Source organism: Kryptolebias marmoratus, linkage group LG16 (assembly GCF_001649575.2).
Source record: "Kryptolebias marmoratus isolate JLee-2015 linkage group LG16, ASM164957v2, whole genome shotgun sequence".
Taxonomy (NCBI): Eukaryota; Metazoa; Chordata; class Actinopteri; order Cyprinodontiformes; family Rivulidae; genus Kryptolebias; species Kryptolebias marmoratus.
The window spans coordinates 21,773,950-21,792,686 of NC_051445.1; the positions used below are offsets into that span (position 1 = coordinate 21,773,950).

Here is an 18,737-nt window from a genome sequence, read left to right on the forward strand (position 1 = left end):
GGGGGGGGGGAGTGATTGTTTGGATCATTTTCTGGAAACAAATGAAAAAAAAAAAAAGTGTAAATCTTGTGGATTAACTTGTGTTAAACTGATTTATATTTAGATGTATAGTGTCAAACAAAGAGGAAACAAAAGCCAAGATGTTTCCACGTATGCTCTGAAATCTTTTTCAAATGATTCATCTGAAAGGAGGCGATACGCTCTGTCAGAGAGCTTTTTTTATTCTGTAACAAAAACATCAACCATTCAGCAGGAAGATAAGACCTCATCTTCATCCACGGCTGCAAAGTCAGAACAAACATCAGCACGCCAAAGCGTTCAGATGGGATGTTCCACCTGGCTTTGGCTTTGCTTTTAAAGCTTTATTCTCACAGACATGCCTGGAGTTATCGAAGCAATAATATCAGCAATAATGTAAATGTTGTTTCTTCCGTATTTTCCTCGACGGAGGTAATTTGTTTCCTTCCAGCCTGCTTTTCGACTTTTTTGCAACGACTCGTCGTGCCCGTGCCCGTTTAAGCTGCGGCGGGGCTGGTTTTTTTGTCGTTGCAGCAAGCTCTGGAGAACAGCGGACTGAGCGTCGTCCAACCGCAGAGCGACGCCACGTCCAGAGAGCCGCCGAACCCGAACCCCGAGGTCCCAGCTGCAGAGGGCAAGAAAGAGCAGGTTCCAGACAAGTCGCTGAGGGAGAGGAAGAGGAGCATTTTTAAGAAGCCCATACAGATGCCCGGTATGGGAGCCTGAGTTGATGATAATATTTGGAGGTCAATTTAAAACGTCACATGAATAATGAAGCTTGAAGCTGATAAAAACAGAAAGTAGTCAGACCTCCTTTTTTTTGTAGTTTTAGGTCCCAACCTGATGCTACGTTTGTTTAAATTCATTTGTTCCTCGTGAATTTACACTCAGTACCCCATAATGGAAGTCAATTCTCTAGATTTATTAAAAAGCAAACACTGACATATCACATGTACAGAACGATTCCAAACTTTTCTGGAGTTAAAGCATTTTTAGCAGCAGCTCAAGCATTTTTGGGTCATCGTCCCGTCAGAGGGGGAACCTGCTGAGCTCCAGGTTTACACCGAGGTGCTCTCTGTACTTCGCTCAATTCAGCTTCCTCTTAACCTTGACCACGCTCCGGGTCCCTGCTGCTGGAAAAGACCGCCACAGCATGATGCTGACACCACCGTGCTTTACTGTTGGGATGGTGTTGTGGCAGGTGACAAGCAGGCGCCTGGGTTTATCCAGACATAACGTTTAAAACTTAGGTCAAAGAGAATCCTGTTCCTCGCAGTCTGAGAGCGTCTCTGACATAAAGCCCAGCTCGGGGTCTGCTGGTCCTTCTGGAACCATCTCCACGTCGGATCTCTGAAGCTCAGTCAGAGGGACTCGACTGCTCGGCTCCTGGAAGAGTTCTGGTTGTGCCAAACTTCTTCCATTTGATTGTTTTGAAGTTCCCTGAACTCTGGGGAACCGTCAGTGCAGCAGAAATGTTTTTTTGTAGCCTTCCTTTAGATCTGTACCTTGCAGCAATCCTGTCTCCGAGCTCTGCCCGCAGTTCTTTTCACCTCCTGACTTGTTATTTTCTTGCTCTGATCGTCAGCTCGGAGCCCCTCAGTAGACAGATGTGTGGCTTTCCAAATGACGTCAAATTAGTTTCATTTACCAGCTGGGCTTTATTCAAAACTATTATATTCACAAAATCTGTTTTCACTTTGTCATTATGAGGTACAGAGTGGGGATTATTGAAGGATTCAAGCAATTGTAGCATCAGGCAGCAGCCAAACACAGTCGCTAGAAGCGAAAGTGGGTCTGAGTGCGTTCACCGTCAGTTCCATCTGTTGTTCAGGCTCGATCAGGGAGGAGGACGGCATCCGCTGGCACGGCTGCCCGTACTGCTCCAAGGAGTTCAAAAAGCCCAGCGACCTCGTCCGCCACATCCGCATCCACACCCACGAGAAGCCTTTCAAGTGCAAACAGTGTTTCCGAGCGTTCGCCGTGAAGAGCACCCTGACGGCGCACATGAAGACGCACACGGGCATCAAGGCATTCGAGTGTCAGTGCTGCCTGAAGTGCTTCTCCACTTCGGGCAGCATGAAAGTCCACATGCGGCTGCACACAGGTGAACGTGCCCGAGTCGTTTTTACTTCCAGCTCAGGCGAAATGCGCCTTCCTTGCATTGAACTGACCTTCTCCCGAGGTCGCTCAAAATGTCTCCTTAAGATTAATAAGTCCTCGTCATTTTGTTTTTAGTTTCCTGTAAAATGTAGAACGGATTTCAAGAGCAGAACCTGTGAAAATGTATGATGTATAATTATAATTCTGTTTTTATTTGCTGTTAGAAGTCAAGGAACTCTTCCTTCGACCTAAAATTACTGCATTAGTACCAAAAAGCAGAGAGGTATCAGGATAATTGTAATGTGTTTCTGTGTACAAATTATTATTTTTTTGCCCTTTGTTGCTAAATCTGGCGTCACTGTTGATGCGAGGCATTTATTGTAGGGCTGGTTTTACGTTTGCTCGAAGCTAAAGCTTTTCTAAATGATTAAATAGTATTTCTCACCAGTTCCTCGTGCCTTTAGTATAACTGCCACTTTCATTCTTTTGTTTTGTATAATATATATTCTGTTCAGATATGTTTGTTTCCCCCCCGTGTTTTATGTTTTTGAACATATTGACAAACCGTAATCCCTCTGAAGTGTTTTTTTTTGTCTTCTCAGGTATGCGTCCTTTCCCCTGCCCCCACTGTGAGAAGGTCTTTCGCACATCCGGCCACAGGAAAACGCACATTGCTTCTCACTTTAAAAGCTCGCAGCTGAAGAAGAACAAATTTCCACGCAAAACCCACAAAGCCAAAGCGTCCAAAAGCATCTTACCCCTTCCCGACATCCCCTTACAGGAGCCCATCCTCATCACCGACTACGGCATAAGCGCTGGTGAGATGCCATGTAGGAAAGTGTTAGCAGATATGGGCTCGTGTTGCTTTTGTGTTTTCAGATTATAAACGTGCGGCCGTGTCGCTGGTAATGCTTTCCTCCCACATGCACGAACTGAAAGTCCTCGTGTTTCGTGTTCGCATCCCTTCGAACAGGCCTCGTCCCGTCCCAGAACCCTCGCCTCGCCTTCCAGCAGTACCTGGACGTGGTGGGCAACGAGAGGCCATACAAGTGCCAGTTCTGCAATAAGGCCTACAAGAAATCCAGCCATCTGAAGCAGCATGTCAGGTAACGCTTTCTCCTATCGAGGGCTACGCAGCAGGGGAACAAAAGCACAAGATTTACCGTGTTTTCCGGACTACAAGGCGCAGCCAAATATTAGCCGCACAAGCTAAAATTAGGGGAAAATCCTGTTTTATTCATACATCAGCCGCACCGGACTAAAAGCCGCAGGTGTTTTAATGTTTAGTTATCATATGTAAGAGAATATGCACAAAGGGGGATTGTCAGGAAAGAGATGGCTGTTTGGGAACACATCCCTTTTATTAACATTTAGAAAAACAAGTTACCGGTACATATTTGCATAACTTTTTACGTATATGCACAAGTACCTGTAAGGCAAAGTAGTGCCATACAACAGCGGAACAAACCAAAACAAATCCTCCTACGATATCACCAAAATCATGAAAGATTCATAGAAAAGCAAAAAGTAGCGGCTCATAGTCCGGAGATTACGGTAGTTGTTTTTGGACGGTGCTGAGCTCCATTATGGGAAACCAGAGATTTGTTTGGCCTGTAAAGAGGCGGTACATTGTGCTGTTTCTGTTCGACGTGTTTAACTGGATACAATCTGTCCGTATCTGAGTGGAAACAAATTTAAAGATTCTGACTGACTCAGATTTACCCAACAATCTGCCTTAATGTGGCCTTAGATAATCATTGCAAACATCTAACCTGTTGAAAATATTATGCAGCTCAGTAAGTTTTCTGGCTGATGGCTTAAATTCCCCAAATGAAGTGAGGAGAATCAGTGGAGCAGAGAGAAATGAAGACATGCTGATGGAAGCGATAAAGTGGGGGAGACGGTAGATTGAAACTACCGAGGGAGGAGGGATTAAATTTATCTGAGGCAGGGTGAGAGGAGAATGTGAAGAGAGAGGCGTTAAATAGTTTGAAGGGGAAGGAAAAGGATCATCTTTAGTATTCTTTGAATTTTGTTTTATGCTTTATGGGTGCACCCACATGTTTCCACCTAACGAGTGTCCAGTCATATGCTGGATTATTAAAATTTGAACAATCCAAAAGGAAAAAGGTTCAAGATTTTATGAATATTGTCAGACTTCAACAGTAAGACAACATGTGTTTCAGTTCAACAGAACAATAAATACATTGGTAAAGGGCCTAAAATGCCTTGAAGCCCTCTTCTTCTTCTCTTCACATGGAACAGATGGGGGAGGCTGCGGCAATCAATATGTGGCCTTTTCATTGTGAACATGAGTAAAAAGTGCGAAACGTCCACATGTTCAGTTCTGCGACATTCTGCGTTCTGCAGCGAACTCCTTTTTGAATGTTCAGTTTAGCAAGAAATCACAGGGCCGCACATATTCAGTGTTAATCTGGTTATTTTTGTTTACCGTTACCAGTTTGAGCCGTCCACGGTGAATACAGAAATGTATGCCTGAAGTGTCTGTAATCAATAAAACCTCTGGAGGGCACTTCTGATTGATGTTTACAACACAATAGTGTTAGCGTTATGCTCTCGATACCCTGGCAACACGCTGTCGCTTTTCAGTCTTTTCTTTGCCTGTTATTGTCTTCCCACTATGAGCACGAAACAGCAAACACTTCTTCTCATTGTCAATGGATGTGATTGGGTCTGACAGCCGCAGCGCGAGCAGTTTTTCAGTAAATTCATCAAGTACAACATACTGAATATTATTGTTTACAAAAGTCCAGTTCCAGGCCTTTCAATGGTAAACAAAAGACGGCTCCTTTCAGAGGGTTGTTAATACCTCAGTCCTGCTCAGCCCCGATGTTCGCGTCGGATGACGAGCCCCTCGGAGAGCCTGTGAGTGCTCTGGTCACCCCTGTGACAGAACACGGGGCCCATTTGGATTTATCCGGCCCTTTCAGCTTCGCTGCCGTCGCATTGTTAGCTAATGTCTGCAGCACCCTTTAGCGTTCGGCCGATCCACTCCTTAAAATGGGTTTTGTTTCTGTCGAACAGGTTACAGTCGAGGGGGGGAGAGAGAGCTCAAAATAAGCAGTCGCAATCATAAATAAAAAAAACAACTAGTTTGTCCCATTTTCCTGGCTACGGGGAAGACTGTTTCTGTCGATGATCATTTGTCACAATAAAAAAAAAAAAAACGTCAACAACATCAGCGCAAATAATCCACAGAATTTCAGCACGAAAACAGCGGAGCAATTTCGAAATAAGACGCCGGCTATATTTGCTCTCTGCTCAGCAGTGGTGTCATTTTTAGCTTAGGAAATACATTAGAATAAAAAAAAAATTGACAAATGGTAGAAAGGTTTACGTGTGGCAGACAGGTTGTTCAACTCTCGAGATCACGGTGAATGCGTTAGGTTGGTATCTGCTGGCTTTGTTGCCTGGAAAAAAACAAAAACTATGGCTGTCGATGTGGCACACGGTGTCTGCTGCGTCTATCAGAATAATCTCGTTGGGAATAAGGACAAAAACCCACAGCCTTTGCAGTGACATGTCCAAACCGACACCTTCTGTCATGTTCTCGCCTCTCTGTCCGCAGAAAACCCGTCAAAGTAGTGGTGGAGTCTGGAAACTCCTTCCACTGCTTCGTCTATAAGACCATGTTGCTAACGTTTCTGATTTGCCCTCGCCAGCACTTATGAGATCTTCCCGCTTGCTTTGCCAGGGACCTTAAACGTCTCGTGACTACTAAGGGTAGAAACGAGTCAAGAAAATCTCGAGAAGTCGCGAGAAAGACGCAAAACGGCCGAAGCCGCTGCAGCTAGATACCGTGGATGTGGTGCAGAGAGGAGCAGCATGTTAGAAAATAAGGCTTGGTAGGACTTAACAAAACAGACAACAAAACCCAATATAAACTAGAAAGTTTGAGCAGGAATTTTGAAGGGAGCCAATGAAGCTACTGGCTAAAAAAATCCAACTCCTCTACAGTAATTTGTGACTTACTTTTGATCATCTAAATGCCAAAGTTTTGATGTATAAACTGGATAAGAAGAACAAAGAAAACCAAGATCAGAAGGAATGTTACAGCTGCTGCCAGTGGCGCATTAGGGTCACCATAGTAACCACACCCCCACATCTGTCACTCCCTGACAGCCGTCTTAAGAGAGGCAGACAGAAACACAGAGTAAGCTTCAGACAGACGGTCACTGTGCAGAAACCATCAGTTCATCAGTTCAACCATCAGCTGTGGTTCAAAATGTGCTTTATTTACAGTTTTAAAGGGGAAATTCAGAGCTCAGATACAATGGGAGTCAATGAGAGTTTGAGACTTTGTAGCAGTGAGAGAGACACCTTTAGGAAGAAAGCAAGAAGGTCCAAGGTTTCATAGTTGACCTGTATAGGAAGTTTCAAGTTTGCGGAAGAAAGAGGAGTTCGTTTGCAGAACTTTTAGAAAACGGAGACAGCTCGAAACTTAGTGTGTGCCGTCCTCACGCTCCAAGAATCATGAAACTCAAACTGCACTTGTGTCAACGCTGTTAGACGTCGAAAATGCCATTTCAGTCACGCAAAGTCCAACGTTCTGTGAGCCGTTTGCACTTTGAACGATGTTTCTACTGTGAAACCTGTCTGATCTGCAGAGCTCCAAAAAGGGTTGGGTTTGCTCACGTCAAATCCAGAAATCACAATGGAACCAATGGTAATGGAACAAAAGTAATAATGGAGCTTATGCCTTGACACCCTGAACAAAACACCGAAACAAGAGCAAAGCAAAGTCATTAAAAGTGTTGTAAAGCGGTGGTTCTGCGTAGAGCGTATGTGTTAAACCCCCCCTCCTGGATTTCTTTGGGACGGACTTCCAGTATTGTGTCTTCATTTGAATATTTAGAGGTTAATCATAGCATGTTGTTGTCCTTGTCCTTGTTGTTTTCCTTGCCTTTAGCTGGTCAACAAATTAAAATGTATTTCTGCAGCTGCTGGATCACTTATGAATTTCAAATGCCGGGTTGGTGAAAATCCAGGAAATGACTTAAAGTCTGCTACATTTTCATGACAGCAACAACTCTTACGTCCTTCCTCGTGGCGAAGAGGCATTGCCAGATTAGCATTTTTGCTCATCTTTACAATTTGCGCCAACTGCAGATTCCCAAAAAAATTAACATATTTGACGCGCTGAATACTGAGACTGTAGCTTTGTTTCTTTAATGTTCTTTTCGTCCGCTTGCTGCAGGTCCCATACAGGAGAAAGGCCGTACAAATGTGTGCAGTGTAGTCGTGGTTTTGCCTCCTCGGGAGTCCTCAAAGCCCACATCCGGACCCACTCGGGCCTGAAGGCGTACAAGTGCGTCGTGTGCAACACGACGTTCACCACCAGCGGGAGCCTGCGGCGCCACATGACCACCCACAGTGACCTGCGGCCGTACATGTGCCCCTACTGTCAGAAGACGTTCAAGTCGTCGCCCAACTGTAGGAAGCACATGAAGACGCACAGGTTGGGCTTGTTCATGAAACGGTCGTGGCCTTGTCTTCTTGTAATTCTTGAGGTTAAACTGGCCGCCTCCTGTCAAAAAAACCAGGTACGAACTGGCCCAGCAGCTGCAACCGCAGTCCGGCGAGGACCCCATGGGAGCAGGCGCCGTGGCCCACGATATGCCAGTGGAAATGGAGCCCCTCCCTCAGGCCCCCGCTGCCACGGCGGATCAGCAAGGCATGCTGGAGCTGGGCCAGGCGGAGGTCGTGAACGGAGGCCAGCAAGTGGCGCTGGAGGCTCCTCTGACCGACCAGCCGCTGGTTCAAGGTGAAGGTAAGGGCGGCCACGCCCGCCAGCAGGACATCCGCATGTCTGCATGCAGGCAAGGATGAAACGTTTGTACCCCTGGAGAAACACTGATTCTGATTAACGACTTTTCTCTAACATTCGAAAAGCAAAAAAAAAAAAACTATCCCCCAAACCAATCCAATTGATTTCATCTTTTTTTGTTTGCTTTTCTTGCAGTGACAGACTCCTATGTGACGACCCAGCACGCTTTGCCTCAGAACATCAGCCAGTTTGAGACACCAGCGCTTCCTCAGCCTGCGTTTGACCAACAAGCTCTAACTCAAGGTACAAATACATGGTCTGAATTTCGCTCAGTGTCCTTCCGCTGGGTTTTCGGGTTTCGTAAAGAGACTAATGTTTAAGGAGCTCACTATAGAACGTGAAAATGAACCGATTCGTACTGATTCGTGGACATGCGATTAGATCCGTAGAGCAGCTGTGTTCAGCTTTGGGACTAATTTTGAATGATTCCACTTATTTATTAACCTTTATTTAATTAATTAATCAGGAAAGTCCCACTGAGATTACAGATCTCTTTTTCAGGGGAATCCTGGGCCTGAAGGCAGCCTAACATGCATGTTTTTAGACAGAGAGAGGAAACCAGAGCGCCCGGAGAAAACCCATGCAAACTCCACACAGAAACCCCAACCCGGGGCTTGAACCCTGGGCCTTCTTGCTGTGAGGCAACAGTGCTAACCACTGAGCCATCGTGCCGCCACAGTTCTTACATCTTCGTCTTTAGTTTCCATCAGTCAGTCAGTTAATGAACGAATGATTCAATCAATCGTGTGTGTGTGAGAGTGTGTGCCGTTCCAATGGCAGAGAACAGAGATCCAGTTTATACCGAGATACAAGTCAGGCGTTTCCAGGAAAAATTGCTTGGAAACTACTGCACAGACATATTTAATTATTCCATTAGTTTTGATAGAACCATATATAGAAATGTTTGGTAGCTGCAGCTTTAAATCAAACACAAACATTGAAGAAGTATTTTTTTTGCCAGTGTCACTTTTTTGCCAAGGAAGAGTGCAGTTAATCTTTACTTCTGTCATAAACCTCACTGTTAATTCGGCCATATTCCTTTTATCGCCTGTGAGGCGATATTCATCTTCATCATTTCCTGCCCCTCGAACATAACTCTGAAACCAGGGTAGTGCTCTCAGGCACATGGTACGTCTTCTCTCCCAGCAAGCTGCCACCACGCCAACTGACTCTTCTCGTTGGTGAGTGGTCAGAATAGAGGCGGCAAATTGAACGAACGTCAAACACGGAGGAGATCTTTTTTGTCCTTCATCCCCGGAGGCGCCACAACCTTTGTATCAAACTGTAACAGATGTGGAATTTAATCGTTTCGAGGAAAAAAAGCCGCACGGCCTTGATTGGCATCGAATTTTGGAGGGCAACACATTTCCCGTATCCAGATAAGAAGGCTCTTGAACATCAAATTGCGCTCTCCCCTCCCCCAGTGGCGGGCTGTCAGCGCTGAAGCATTATTATGCACCGTGATTGAAGCCATTATTTGTTCACTTATCACAGAATCTCATTTGGGAAACCGTTTCATCCCTAAATTCACAGCTGCACACTTAGGGGGGGCTGAGCTTCAAACTGAGCAGCTCTTCAAAACCTCGAGGATGGCTAAAAAAACCCAAACTGAGTGTGCTGTTTGAATCAGCACTGCTCATTGTGGGACTGCTGATTCGGCATTCATGCTGTTGTTTTCCTGTTTTAATTATCTGACTACTTCTGCATATTTTCTGCTATTTTAGACAGTCATGAATTAAAATGTTAATTTTAATCAGGAAATTGGTGATATAACTTTTGAGTTTTGTAAATTTTATGCTTTCAAAATATTTAGCCTGTTTTACATGTTTTCCTGATAGATGTATACATCAAAATCTCTTTAGTTTGAAACAAACATGATCTCTTTAACATTAGCTTCAGCTTACTTGCTCAATTTTCGTCTTTTTATTCTACCTTTAGTTTTTATTTTTACCTTTTAGCTACCATTCTTTTACTTTTAGTTTTTTCTAGCCTTTTGTTACTTTTAGCTAGTATTTTTTAGTTTTAACTAGCTTTTTGCTACTTTTAGCAAGTCTTATGCTACTTTTTGCTAGCTTTTTGCTACTTTTAGCTAGTATTTTGCTACTTTTAGCTAATTTTTAGCTACTTTTAGCTAGTATTTTGCTTCTTTTAGCTAGTCTTTTTTACATATCACTTCTATCTAGCCTTTGGACATCTTTATCTAGTGCTTTGCTGTTAAACTTTAGCTGGTTTTGTTCTTCTTTCAGCTTTAACAAGTCAATTTTAGCTCCTTTAACAAATTTCAGCGAAGTCTTTCAGCCCTCAGCTGTTCACACAGTTCTTTACCCAGGTCTTTAAACGTGTTTGTTAACCAGGTCTGAGTTAGAGTTTAATCAGAGACGTACAGAAACACTGTCAGTGTAATACAGTTATGTCCTGATAAGCAGGAACAGACTGTCTGAGGTTAAATAAACACCATTTAGGCACCTCAGACACTGTTCTCGTATTAAACTCTACATTTAGTCGGTGTTTTTGCCCTCATTGTCACTAACCTCCTGTCCAGCTGTCAGTCCCACATGGTCAGTATATGACATTGTTAATTAATTATCCTCCACCCGTTCCCTCCAGGCTTCAGCATGGCAGAACCGAGCTACAACCAGTCCCAGTTCTCCACGGTCCAGCAGCTGCAGGACTCCAGCACTCTGGAGTCCCAGGCCCTTTCCTCCAGCTACCACCCCCCGAACCTACTTCACGTTCCCAGCGCCGAGGTGGTGAGTTCCCAGCCCCTTCGTCCTCAATACTTTGGTTTTTAAGACGTTAAAAACGCATCGATAGTGACAAAACTTTTCTTCTTTTTTTTTTCTGATTAAAGACAACCCAGTCATTTGAACTTTCTAGTGATTGTGCGGTATTTATTTAGTTTTTCTGATCGTACCTTTAAATGGCACGGTCTGTCTCGGTGAGGATTAGGCGACGGTGATAAAGATTTCAGAAGTGGTGACATTTAAAAAGTAGGGTTCGATAAGAACATGGACACCGCTGTCACAGTCCCCTGTTAGTTATTGACATGAATGCTTGACGTTGGTCTGGCTCAGTCGCACTGTGCCCGCCAGCAGAGAAAAAGGAAAACACAATTTAAAGGCTGAGCAGTCCTTGAAGACATGCATATTAGTCACTTCCTAAAATCATCTTTTATTGAAAGGAACCTTGAAAATATGTACTATCTCATGCAGAATTGAAAGATGATGCAAGACGTGTTAAAGCAAAGATGGTGTGGAATGAGCGGATCTTTTGGAGTCTGTATTTTAGACGAAGCTCATACTCACTACTCACAAACTTGACTAAACAGTGTTTCAGTGTACAATCTAAGTGCGGCTTTATATGTCCAGCTGCATGTAAATCATTTTGTTTAGGTATATATATATAGGTGTATTAGATCAACAGAAGTTTAAAACATGTTAACGCTGGTAAACATGACTTCAGACCACAGTAGTGACAAACCCCTGCTCACCTTAAAGACCCTTTTTTTCAACATAACGTCAGTCAAACTGTCTCCAGCTAACCTGACATCTTTAGTAGTTTAGTCCTACAGCGGATGTTATCCTGTCGGTAGAACATGACATTTACGGCATCGGTTTATTGCTGTTGTTGATGCAGACGAACGGGCTTCTTCAGCAGAGCAGTCAAAGTGACCTCCAGCTGACGACAGAAACTCCGGACTACCAGGAGGACAGCGAAGACAACACAAAGAGAACCTACAGGTTTGCCTCACTGTTTTTGTATTTTTTTTGTGTGTGTGTGTTTCATTGTATTCAGATGTGGAAAATACCACCTCTCCATTGGTTAAATGATGAACTTTGAAGTGACAGAGGCCACCTTTCTCAGGTATCGCAACAGCTCCAAAAAAGGCTTCAGTCTGCTCATGTCGGGCTGATTGCTGTGCAGCTCTCAGCTCTGAGCTCTGATTAGACTTTGTGCTGCAGAGATGCTCTCAGTCTGACACGGCCTCCAAGCTCCTTGTTTTTTTTGCCTCGTCGTCTCCCCGGCTACAGACTCCATCTTTGCTTCGGCTGTCTCTTGCAGATCCCATCTTGATCTTATTTCCTGGGGTCGACGATGATCCAGGAGACTTTTGATGCTCAAGTACATGAAAATTAAATGATCTAAAAACTGAGATTTGGGACGGTCATGCATCTTTACAAATATATGTTTTTGAATTGCTTTATTTTAGTTTAGATTTTATATTTTTCTCGTTACAACTTAAAGGAAATCATTATTTGCAGTGCCTGGTAGTAAACTGTTTTGTTTCTGTGCTTCAGAAGAAAAAAACAAACAATTCTTCTTCTTCAACTCTTCAGAGCTGTATCTTAAAGAGATGATTCAGTCCTTTGGAAGTGAGGTTCTGTGGAAAAGCTATGAGTCATTATTGTCTTACCTGCTGTAGATCTGAACGACCTCAGTTTGGGAGAATAGAGTTTAAGCTAACGACTTGTCCAAATGCTGCTAAAAGTAAAGTTCATTGCTGCTGTCTCAAAATATAAAATATTTGTAAAAAATCATAATATTTATGCTGGAATAACCCTGTAATGCAAAATAATGGCTATGTAAAGATTTATAAAATGGCATTTCCATACCCTTTGAAATTTTGACACTTTTATCTGTTTTAAGACAAAATATTGTCCGTGGAAGTTTGTCTGCTTGGACCATATAAACAAGCAAACCCATCAACGCATCTTCGCCTCTTTTCTGTCAGTGACACTGACTGGTCTCATCTGATCCTCTTCCAAAGTGGGTTTGTCTTAAAAAAACAGCTTCAATCTTCAACATTATAGTGATTCTTGTGAAAATTATTTTATATACCGTTGCACTGGTAGCAGGTAAGATATTAGCTGCTCATCGTGTTTCCACAGAACCCCACTTGAAAACGGTCAGTCATGTCCATGTTTTCATGTGTCTCAGTCAGTGAACTTTACTTAAATGTAATACTTTTAAAGATAAATTTCTGTTTGACGGTTTTTCTGCTTGTGAAAATGTTTTGGTTATCGTTGTTGTTCAGAATTAGCCAACATTTTGAGTTAAACCCATCAAACACGAATCCTTTGAAAATGTTGATTAAACGACGTCTTGGAAAACTTACATTGTCAGTTGTATTAGCAGAAGTGTTAAACTAAAAGCATCCATCGGCAGCTTGAGGACGAGTTCTGCCTCGGCTGAAGACCAAAAAAAACAATTTGTCCTGTTTCTTCTAACCCCATCACTGCAGCGCATCTCGTTTCCTTACCTGCCCTCTCACCGAGCGTTAAAACAGTCCCGTTTGTTTGTTCTTCTGACTGATTGTGTTCCTTCATTTATAAGACGACTCCAGGAAATTGGACCTGACATAAAATTAGTCTAGGAACCTATATATTTAGGGGAGTTTACTTTGATTTATTTGGACCTGATGTAAAAGCTAACGAGGGCGGGTATTCTTCTCGCATTGCGGGCAGGCGGCAGGTGGTCAAAAAATAAAAAACCGCACGTCCCGGTTTGACACCACTCAATTTGCTTTGTCTCTCTACGGGGGACACAAACAAGAGGAAGATTCAAAACAAGATATTAGAATAAAAACCATCGAGCCAGGCGAGTTTCCTCCGTTTCCCCTGCAACGCGTTCAGCAGAAGATGAGAGATTGTGAAACTTGTGAGAACGTGACAAAACCCCAACCTATTAAAGGCTGTGGCTGACAGGTTTTATGCTCACTTGTGTGTTTATTCAGCATCTTTATTCAGATCTGTCCAAGAGACAAGATGAAGGAGAAACAAAGTCAAACACAATACTTCTTCTCCCACCATTCTTTAAAGGAATGCCTGTCACCCGCCACTTTTCATGACATTTCATATTGTGAAATGGCGTTTATACTTGATGCTTACGTCGGTGCAGTATCCTTCTGTGAGTTTTGACCCGTTTGATTATCTTTGTGATCTCTCATAGAGGGATCATATAAATACTGATACAGGCGAACCAGCTCTGCTAGAGCACCGAAATCTTCCATTTTGAATGGAGGGCAGCACATGGTCCGCACCAAGTTACAAAAATTGGGAGGTGCATGGTGATGCGCCTTATAATGACAAAAGTTTGAAAATTGACATTCATTGACAGTGCACCTTATAATCCAGTGCACTCTACTGTGCAGAAAATAGGGTTTTTGGTGTAATAATCAAGATGTTTTGGTCTATTTAAGGCAAAGCTTTTGTTCAGCAGCCTTGTCTATTCATTGAAGTAATACTGTAAGTAAAAGTTTTGCTGTAGTGAAGAAAGTGGCGTTTCCCGGGTGGGTTCCGGCGTCTCTGGTTCTGTTTGGGGTCAGGGGTCTGTGTGGTTTGGACGGGCTGGCTGGCCCGGGTTTTTCCGGGGTGGGAAGGTCCCGACTTCTCGGTGGGTTTTGGTTAAAAAGGGAAAAGAAAAAAGAAAATAATGTCTGCAGCACAAGTGTAAGCACGTGTTCTGTCCTTGTTGTTACGTCTGTCACACTAGTGGTCCTAGGTTAGGTTACAGGTGGATTTATGACGTTGTGTTCAAAAGATTTAGGCCGTCCAGACAAAAAAAAAAAAAAAAATGCAAGAGTGGTGTTTCAAGAATTTTACACTCAAAAAACTGGTTTCCAAAAATACCGCTAAGGGATTTTTGGACACGGCCTCAGACTGTTAAACACCAGTCGCTCTTCTTTGCTCCTCTCCAGGTGCAGCTGGTGCCCTAAAGGGTTCAAGAAGTCGAGCCACCTGAAGCAGCACATCCGATCCCACACGGGGGAGAAACCGTACAGGTGTCACCTCTGTGGTCGGGGTTTCGTCTCAGCCGGAGTCCTCAAGTCCCATCTCAACACCCACACAGGTCAGACAATAAAAAACAAACACTTTCTTCACCTGTTCACACCTTAAATAGACGAATGTGTGTCCGTTTATATTTAGGCGTATTGTCCACTTTATAGTAATTTAGATAAAAATTGTTTTTAAACACATTATTTTACAAAACCTGGCTTTTTAATAAAAAAAAAGTAAATAAAAGCTTCACATTCTTTGGATGTGGTAAAAAAATATCTTCTTGTCTTAATAGCAGTTTGCAGCTACAAATCAAGAAAACGCAGCATTAAAATACTTTTACTCGGGGTTTTAAACCCTTAAATGACTAGTTGGGTTTTATTTTTTTTTCCTTAGCTGTTAAAAATGAGTTTCTGAACGCTGCAGAGATCCCGTCTCTCTGTCATTTCTCCCTGACAGGAGTGAAGCCATTTAAGTGTGACGTCTGCGAAGCTTCCTTCACCACCAACGGGAGCCTGAGCCGCCACATGATCATCCACGTCAAGTCCTTCAAATGCTCCCTGTGCGACGACAGCTTCCGGACCAGTCTGCTCTGTAAAAGACATATGAAGAAAGAACACGGTGTTCAGGAATACAGTAAGCAGGAGAAAAACACAAAAAAACAATGTCTGCATGCCACGTTTTTACACCTCTCTGTAATATTTGTCATTTCTCAGACTGTTTTAGTCTCTCGCTCTTCACTGTTTTTCTGTAAGCCCACTACCTTTAATGTCAGAGTTTTCAATGAAGAGAAAATTGAGGTTTTTATTTAAACAGGATGGACTCTTTATGTGTTCATTTTCCTGTGGTTTAAACTCTTCATTGTCTCTTTCGTGTTCAGAGGCGGTGATTATCTCAATCTGCAATGTAAAGTGGTGCTTTAAAATTAAACACAAATGTCTTGAGCAGTCATACCTGTAGAAATCTGAAAATAAATGATCAGAGAACAGACAGATCCACCAGAATCCCGACACGGTCAGCCACTGTCGAAACAGAAGAAGGACTAAAGGAAACAAAACCGTCTGGTGTTTTTCTAAAAGTAAACCTATTTTGACTTGCCTATTTCAAATTATATATTTGGGCTTTTGCTTTGAAAGAAGGTTATTTTGACAGACCTCGCTGAATTTAATTTACATCCCCTGATCTACAGAAACCAGCATCGGATTTTCGCTTCAGACTGATTTGCCTTCCATTCAGTGTATTTTTTGCAGTTATAGGCATGGATGGTCCGGAAGCGGAGGACGAGGAGGACGACGCGGAGGGCGACCCGAAGACATCGAAGAGGAGAAGTTTGGAAATCATCACCTTCACCGAAGAGCAGGCGGCCGAGCTGGCGAAAGACCCCGGAGAGGAGGCGTCGGTGTCGGAGCGGATCCTCGCCCAGTCAGCGGCCGAGAGGGATCGGATCAGCGAGATCAAAGACAAAGCTGTGGAGCTGGAAACCGAGCCCAAGTTTGCCAACTGCTGCAATTACTGCCCCAAGAGCTTCAAGAAGCCCAGCGACCTCGTCAGGTAAATGCTTGTTCCTTTTTTTCATCCGTAGCTTATGAAGAAACTATGAACCTTGGAATAATATTCCTGATGAAAGTCTGAATGGGGGAGTCGGTCGTGGGCGCCGCTTGCCCCCTGACAGAATGTCGTTTACGTGGAGGGGCTCCTCATTGATCCTGTCTGGAACAGCTAACCTCAATCACAGGATGTGAAAGGGCAGTGTAGACTAATTACAACTATTAAATCCTGTGCTGTCATCTGCTCTTCATTGTCATATGGATACAAGGCTGAAAATTCCAATCCATTATTGGGAGGAGGGGAGGGGGGGGGGGCATGGACACTGTTTTATTAAAACAGTCAAATGTACTGCTGTAAAATGAAAAGAAAATGAAATGTTCATTACCGTTGCATTCAGGTGGAACGGTTGTAGAAACACACCAAACATATTTCTCCATCTGTTTTTTTTTTTTTTTTTTTTTGTAACTCATTATGCTGCTTGTTTCTGCTTCAGGGTCATGCAGTCAGGTGACTTACAACATACGCTTATTCTCTGTTCTAATTGTACAATTTTAGTTATTTATCTGTCATATGCAGGTTAACACACAGTCAACAGTGCAATGAAATGCTCAGGATGAGAAGATCCGTCCGACTGGCTATAAAACAAGAAGTACTAATAGGATGCAACAGAAGAATGAAATAAAAGTGATAATAAGAAATATAATTTTTACAGAAGCTATATAGTAAACTATATAGTAGAATATAATGGTGCGGATAGAATGAGTAAAGTATAAATAGAGTAATATTACTTTAATGATTATTGTGTTGCACATAACATATATTGCACAGGTTGTGTGGCAGATTATTGCACAGGAACATGAAGATGAAGTGAAGAAAATGCGGCCTTGTTCCAAATGTTTTCCATTTTATCGGGATATTGAATTATACAAAGCGTGCAACATTTGTTTAAACTGAACTCTTGTGAAATAGCTGCAAGTCCCCCCTGAGATTTCCACCCATGCATTGTATCAGATGAAATGGCAAAGGACAACTGGTAGACATGAAAAGAGTAAAGCAGCTGTAACAGTCAACTTGGTGCTCAGAATCAGAGAACTTAAAGTTCCAAGGGTTCTTATAGGGTTTTAAATTAATCATTACAACCAAAAGACTGCTTCATTTAAAGCAAAGTCACTCAGGTATTAATCTGCTCTTATCAGTAATGAGCGACTCCGGTAGTTTTAGCTACTTTAAATCTCCAAGGTAACATTGTAAAAAGCTGCGTTTTAAGCATTTAGCTGCAGTTTAAAGAGAAACAATAAATGAGGCTCAGCAGCGCACCGAGCTCCTCTGTGTTCTTGTAGCCATAAGAGGTCTCGTGGCGTAAAGCAGCTGAAACTAAGTCTTGAGCTAATTTTCATCAGTCTCGCTTGGGTTCGCCCATCTGCTCATCCTGGATCCTTTACTTCAGCGGAGTTTAAGGAGGTCGTGACAAATAGGTCGAGTTTGTACAGCTGTAGTAAAACCAAGTCCATCCTTTTTTTGTTTTCCTGGTAGGTTTTTTACATCGGGACAGAAAGGTTTTCTGATTCGTAAAGATATGCTTCAGCAAATTCAGGTTCTATGGAAAAGGTTCTGAACAATTAATATCTTACCTGCTGCAGATAGTTCATTGGATGACCTCAGCGTGGAGAAACAGAGTTTATGTTCATAACGTTTCCACATCTGGGCCTAAAATGAAGGAAATCTGAAGCCAAACAACAAAAACTGAAGAATCTGACAGAAAAGCTCAAAGAAGAACTTGGATCAAGTCCACTTTAAAACGTTCTAAGAAAGTCTGGCTGCTTGGAAGCAGAATGTAAAGAAACGAGGGAAGACTCGGGAGATCTAATTAATGCGGACATGTTGTTACGTCCTTATGAGACATTGTTCAAAATAAATGGACTTCTTGGGTCTGCTGCTTAAAGGAAGGGGTTTATATATTTTGTTAAACAAATAAAAACTTTGTTTCATTTAAATGTAATAAAGCATATTTCTTTACAGAAGAAGCATGAAAAGAAGGTCTGAAAGCCCAGTCTTACATGGCGAGAGCACATAATTAAAAAAATAAATCAATTAAAGGCCTTGAAGGAAAACATCTCACCTGCAGTTCTATTTCGTATAGGCTTCGCCCTTTAAGGCTATCGCTAGTGGGTTTATCCCTTTGCGCGCAGCGCAGCACTGAAAACTTTAGTCCACGCCCACCTGCTGTGTGGACCCCACCCCGGTCCGTATAAATAACGGTGAGACCGGGCATTCGGCTCCCTTTTTTTCTTCAGCTACAGCGAACACTGAACTAAAGAGCGAAGAACAAGAAGATGTCCAGCACCAGCACCATCCACCTGTGCCCGTCCTGCCAGACCGGCTACATCATGGGCTACGACCGGCATGACATCTGCGAGGGATGCCTGGGTCCCAGCCACGCCGACCTC

General features: G+C 43.0%; 1 protein-coding gene across 4 annotated transcripts in view; it reads left to right on the top strand.

Moving 5' to 3' along the window:
* The window catches only part of LOC108232242 (zinc finger protein 236), a 79,523-nt gene that overhangs the window by 19,471 nt on the left and 41,315 nt on the right, over positions 1 to 18,737 (top strand). For 3 of the 4 annotated variants that reach the window (XM_017409872.3, XM_037980277.1, XM_037980278.1), the window contains exons 9-20: positions 553 to 730; positions 1,850 to 2,122; positions 2,721 to 2,936; positions 3,092 to 3,224; positions 7,337 to 7,597; positions 7,683 to 7,909; positions 8,102 to 8,209; positions 10,574 to 10,716; positions 11,603 to 11,706; positions 14,664 to 14,815; positions 15,202 to 15,378; positions 15,993 to 16,293. In XM_017409872.3, coding sequence (XP_017265361.1) covers positions 553 to 730; positions 1,850 to 2,122; positions 2,721 to 2,936; positions 3,092 to 3,224; positions 7,337 to 7,597; positions 7,683 to 7,909; positions 8,102 to 8,209; positions 10,574 to 10,716; positions 11,603 to 11,706; positions 14,664 to 14,815; positions 15,202 to 15,378; positions 15,993 to 16,293 — 2,273 coding nt within the window. The remainder of the gene's footprint in view (positions 1 to 552; positions 731 to 1,849; positions 2,123 to 2,720; positions 2,937 to 3,091; positions 3,225 to 7,336; positions 7,598 to 7,682; positions 7,910 to 8,101; positions 8,210 to 10,573; positions 10,717 to 11,602; positions 11,707 to 14,663; positions 14,816 to 15,201; positions 15,379 to 15,992; positions 16,294 to 18,737) is intronic. The other variant, XM_037980276.1, reaches the window with a different exon arrangement.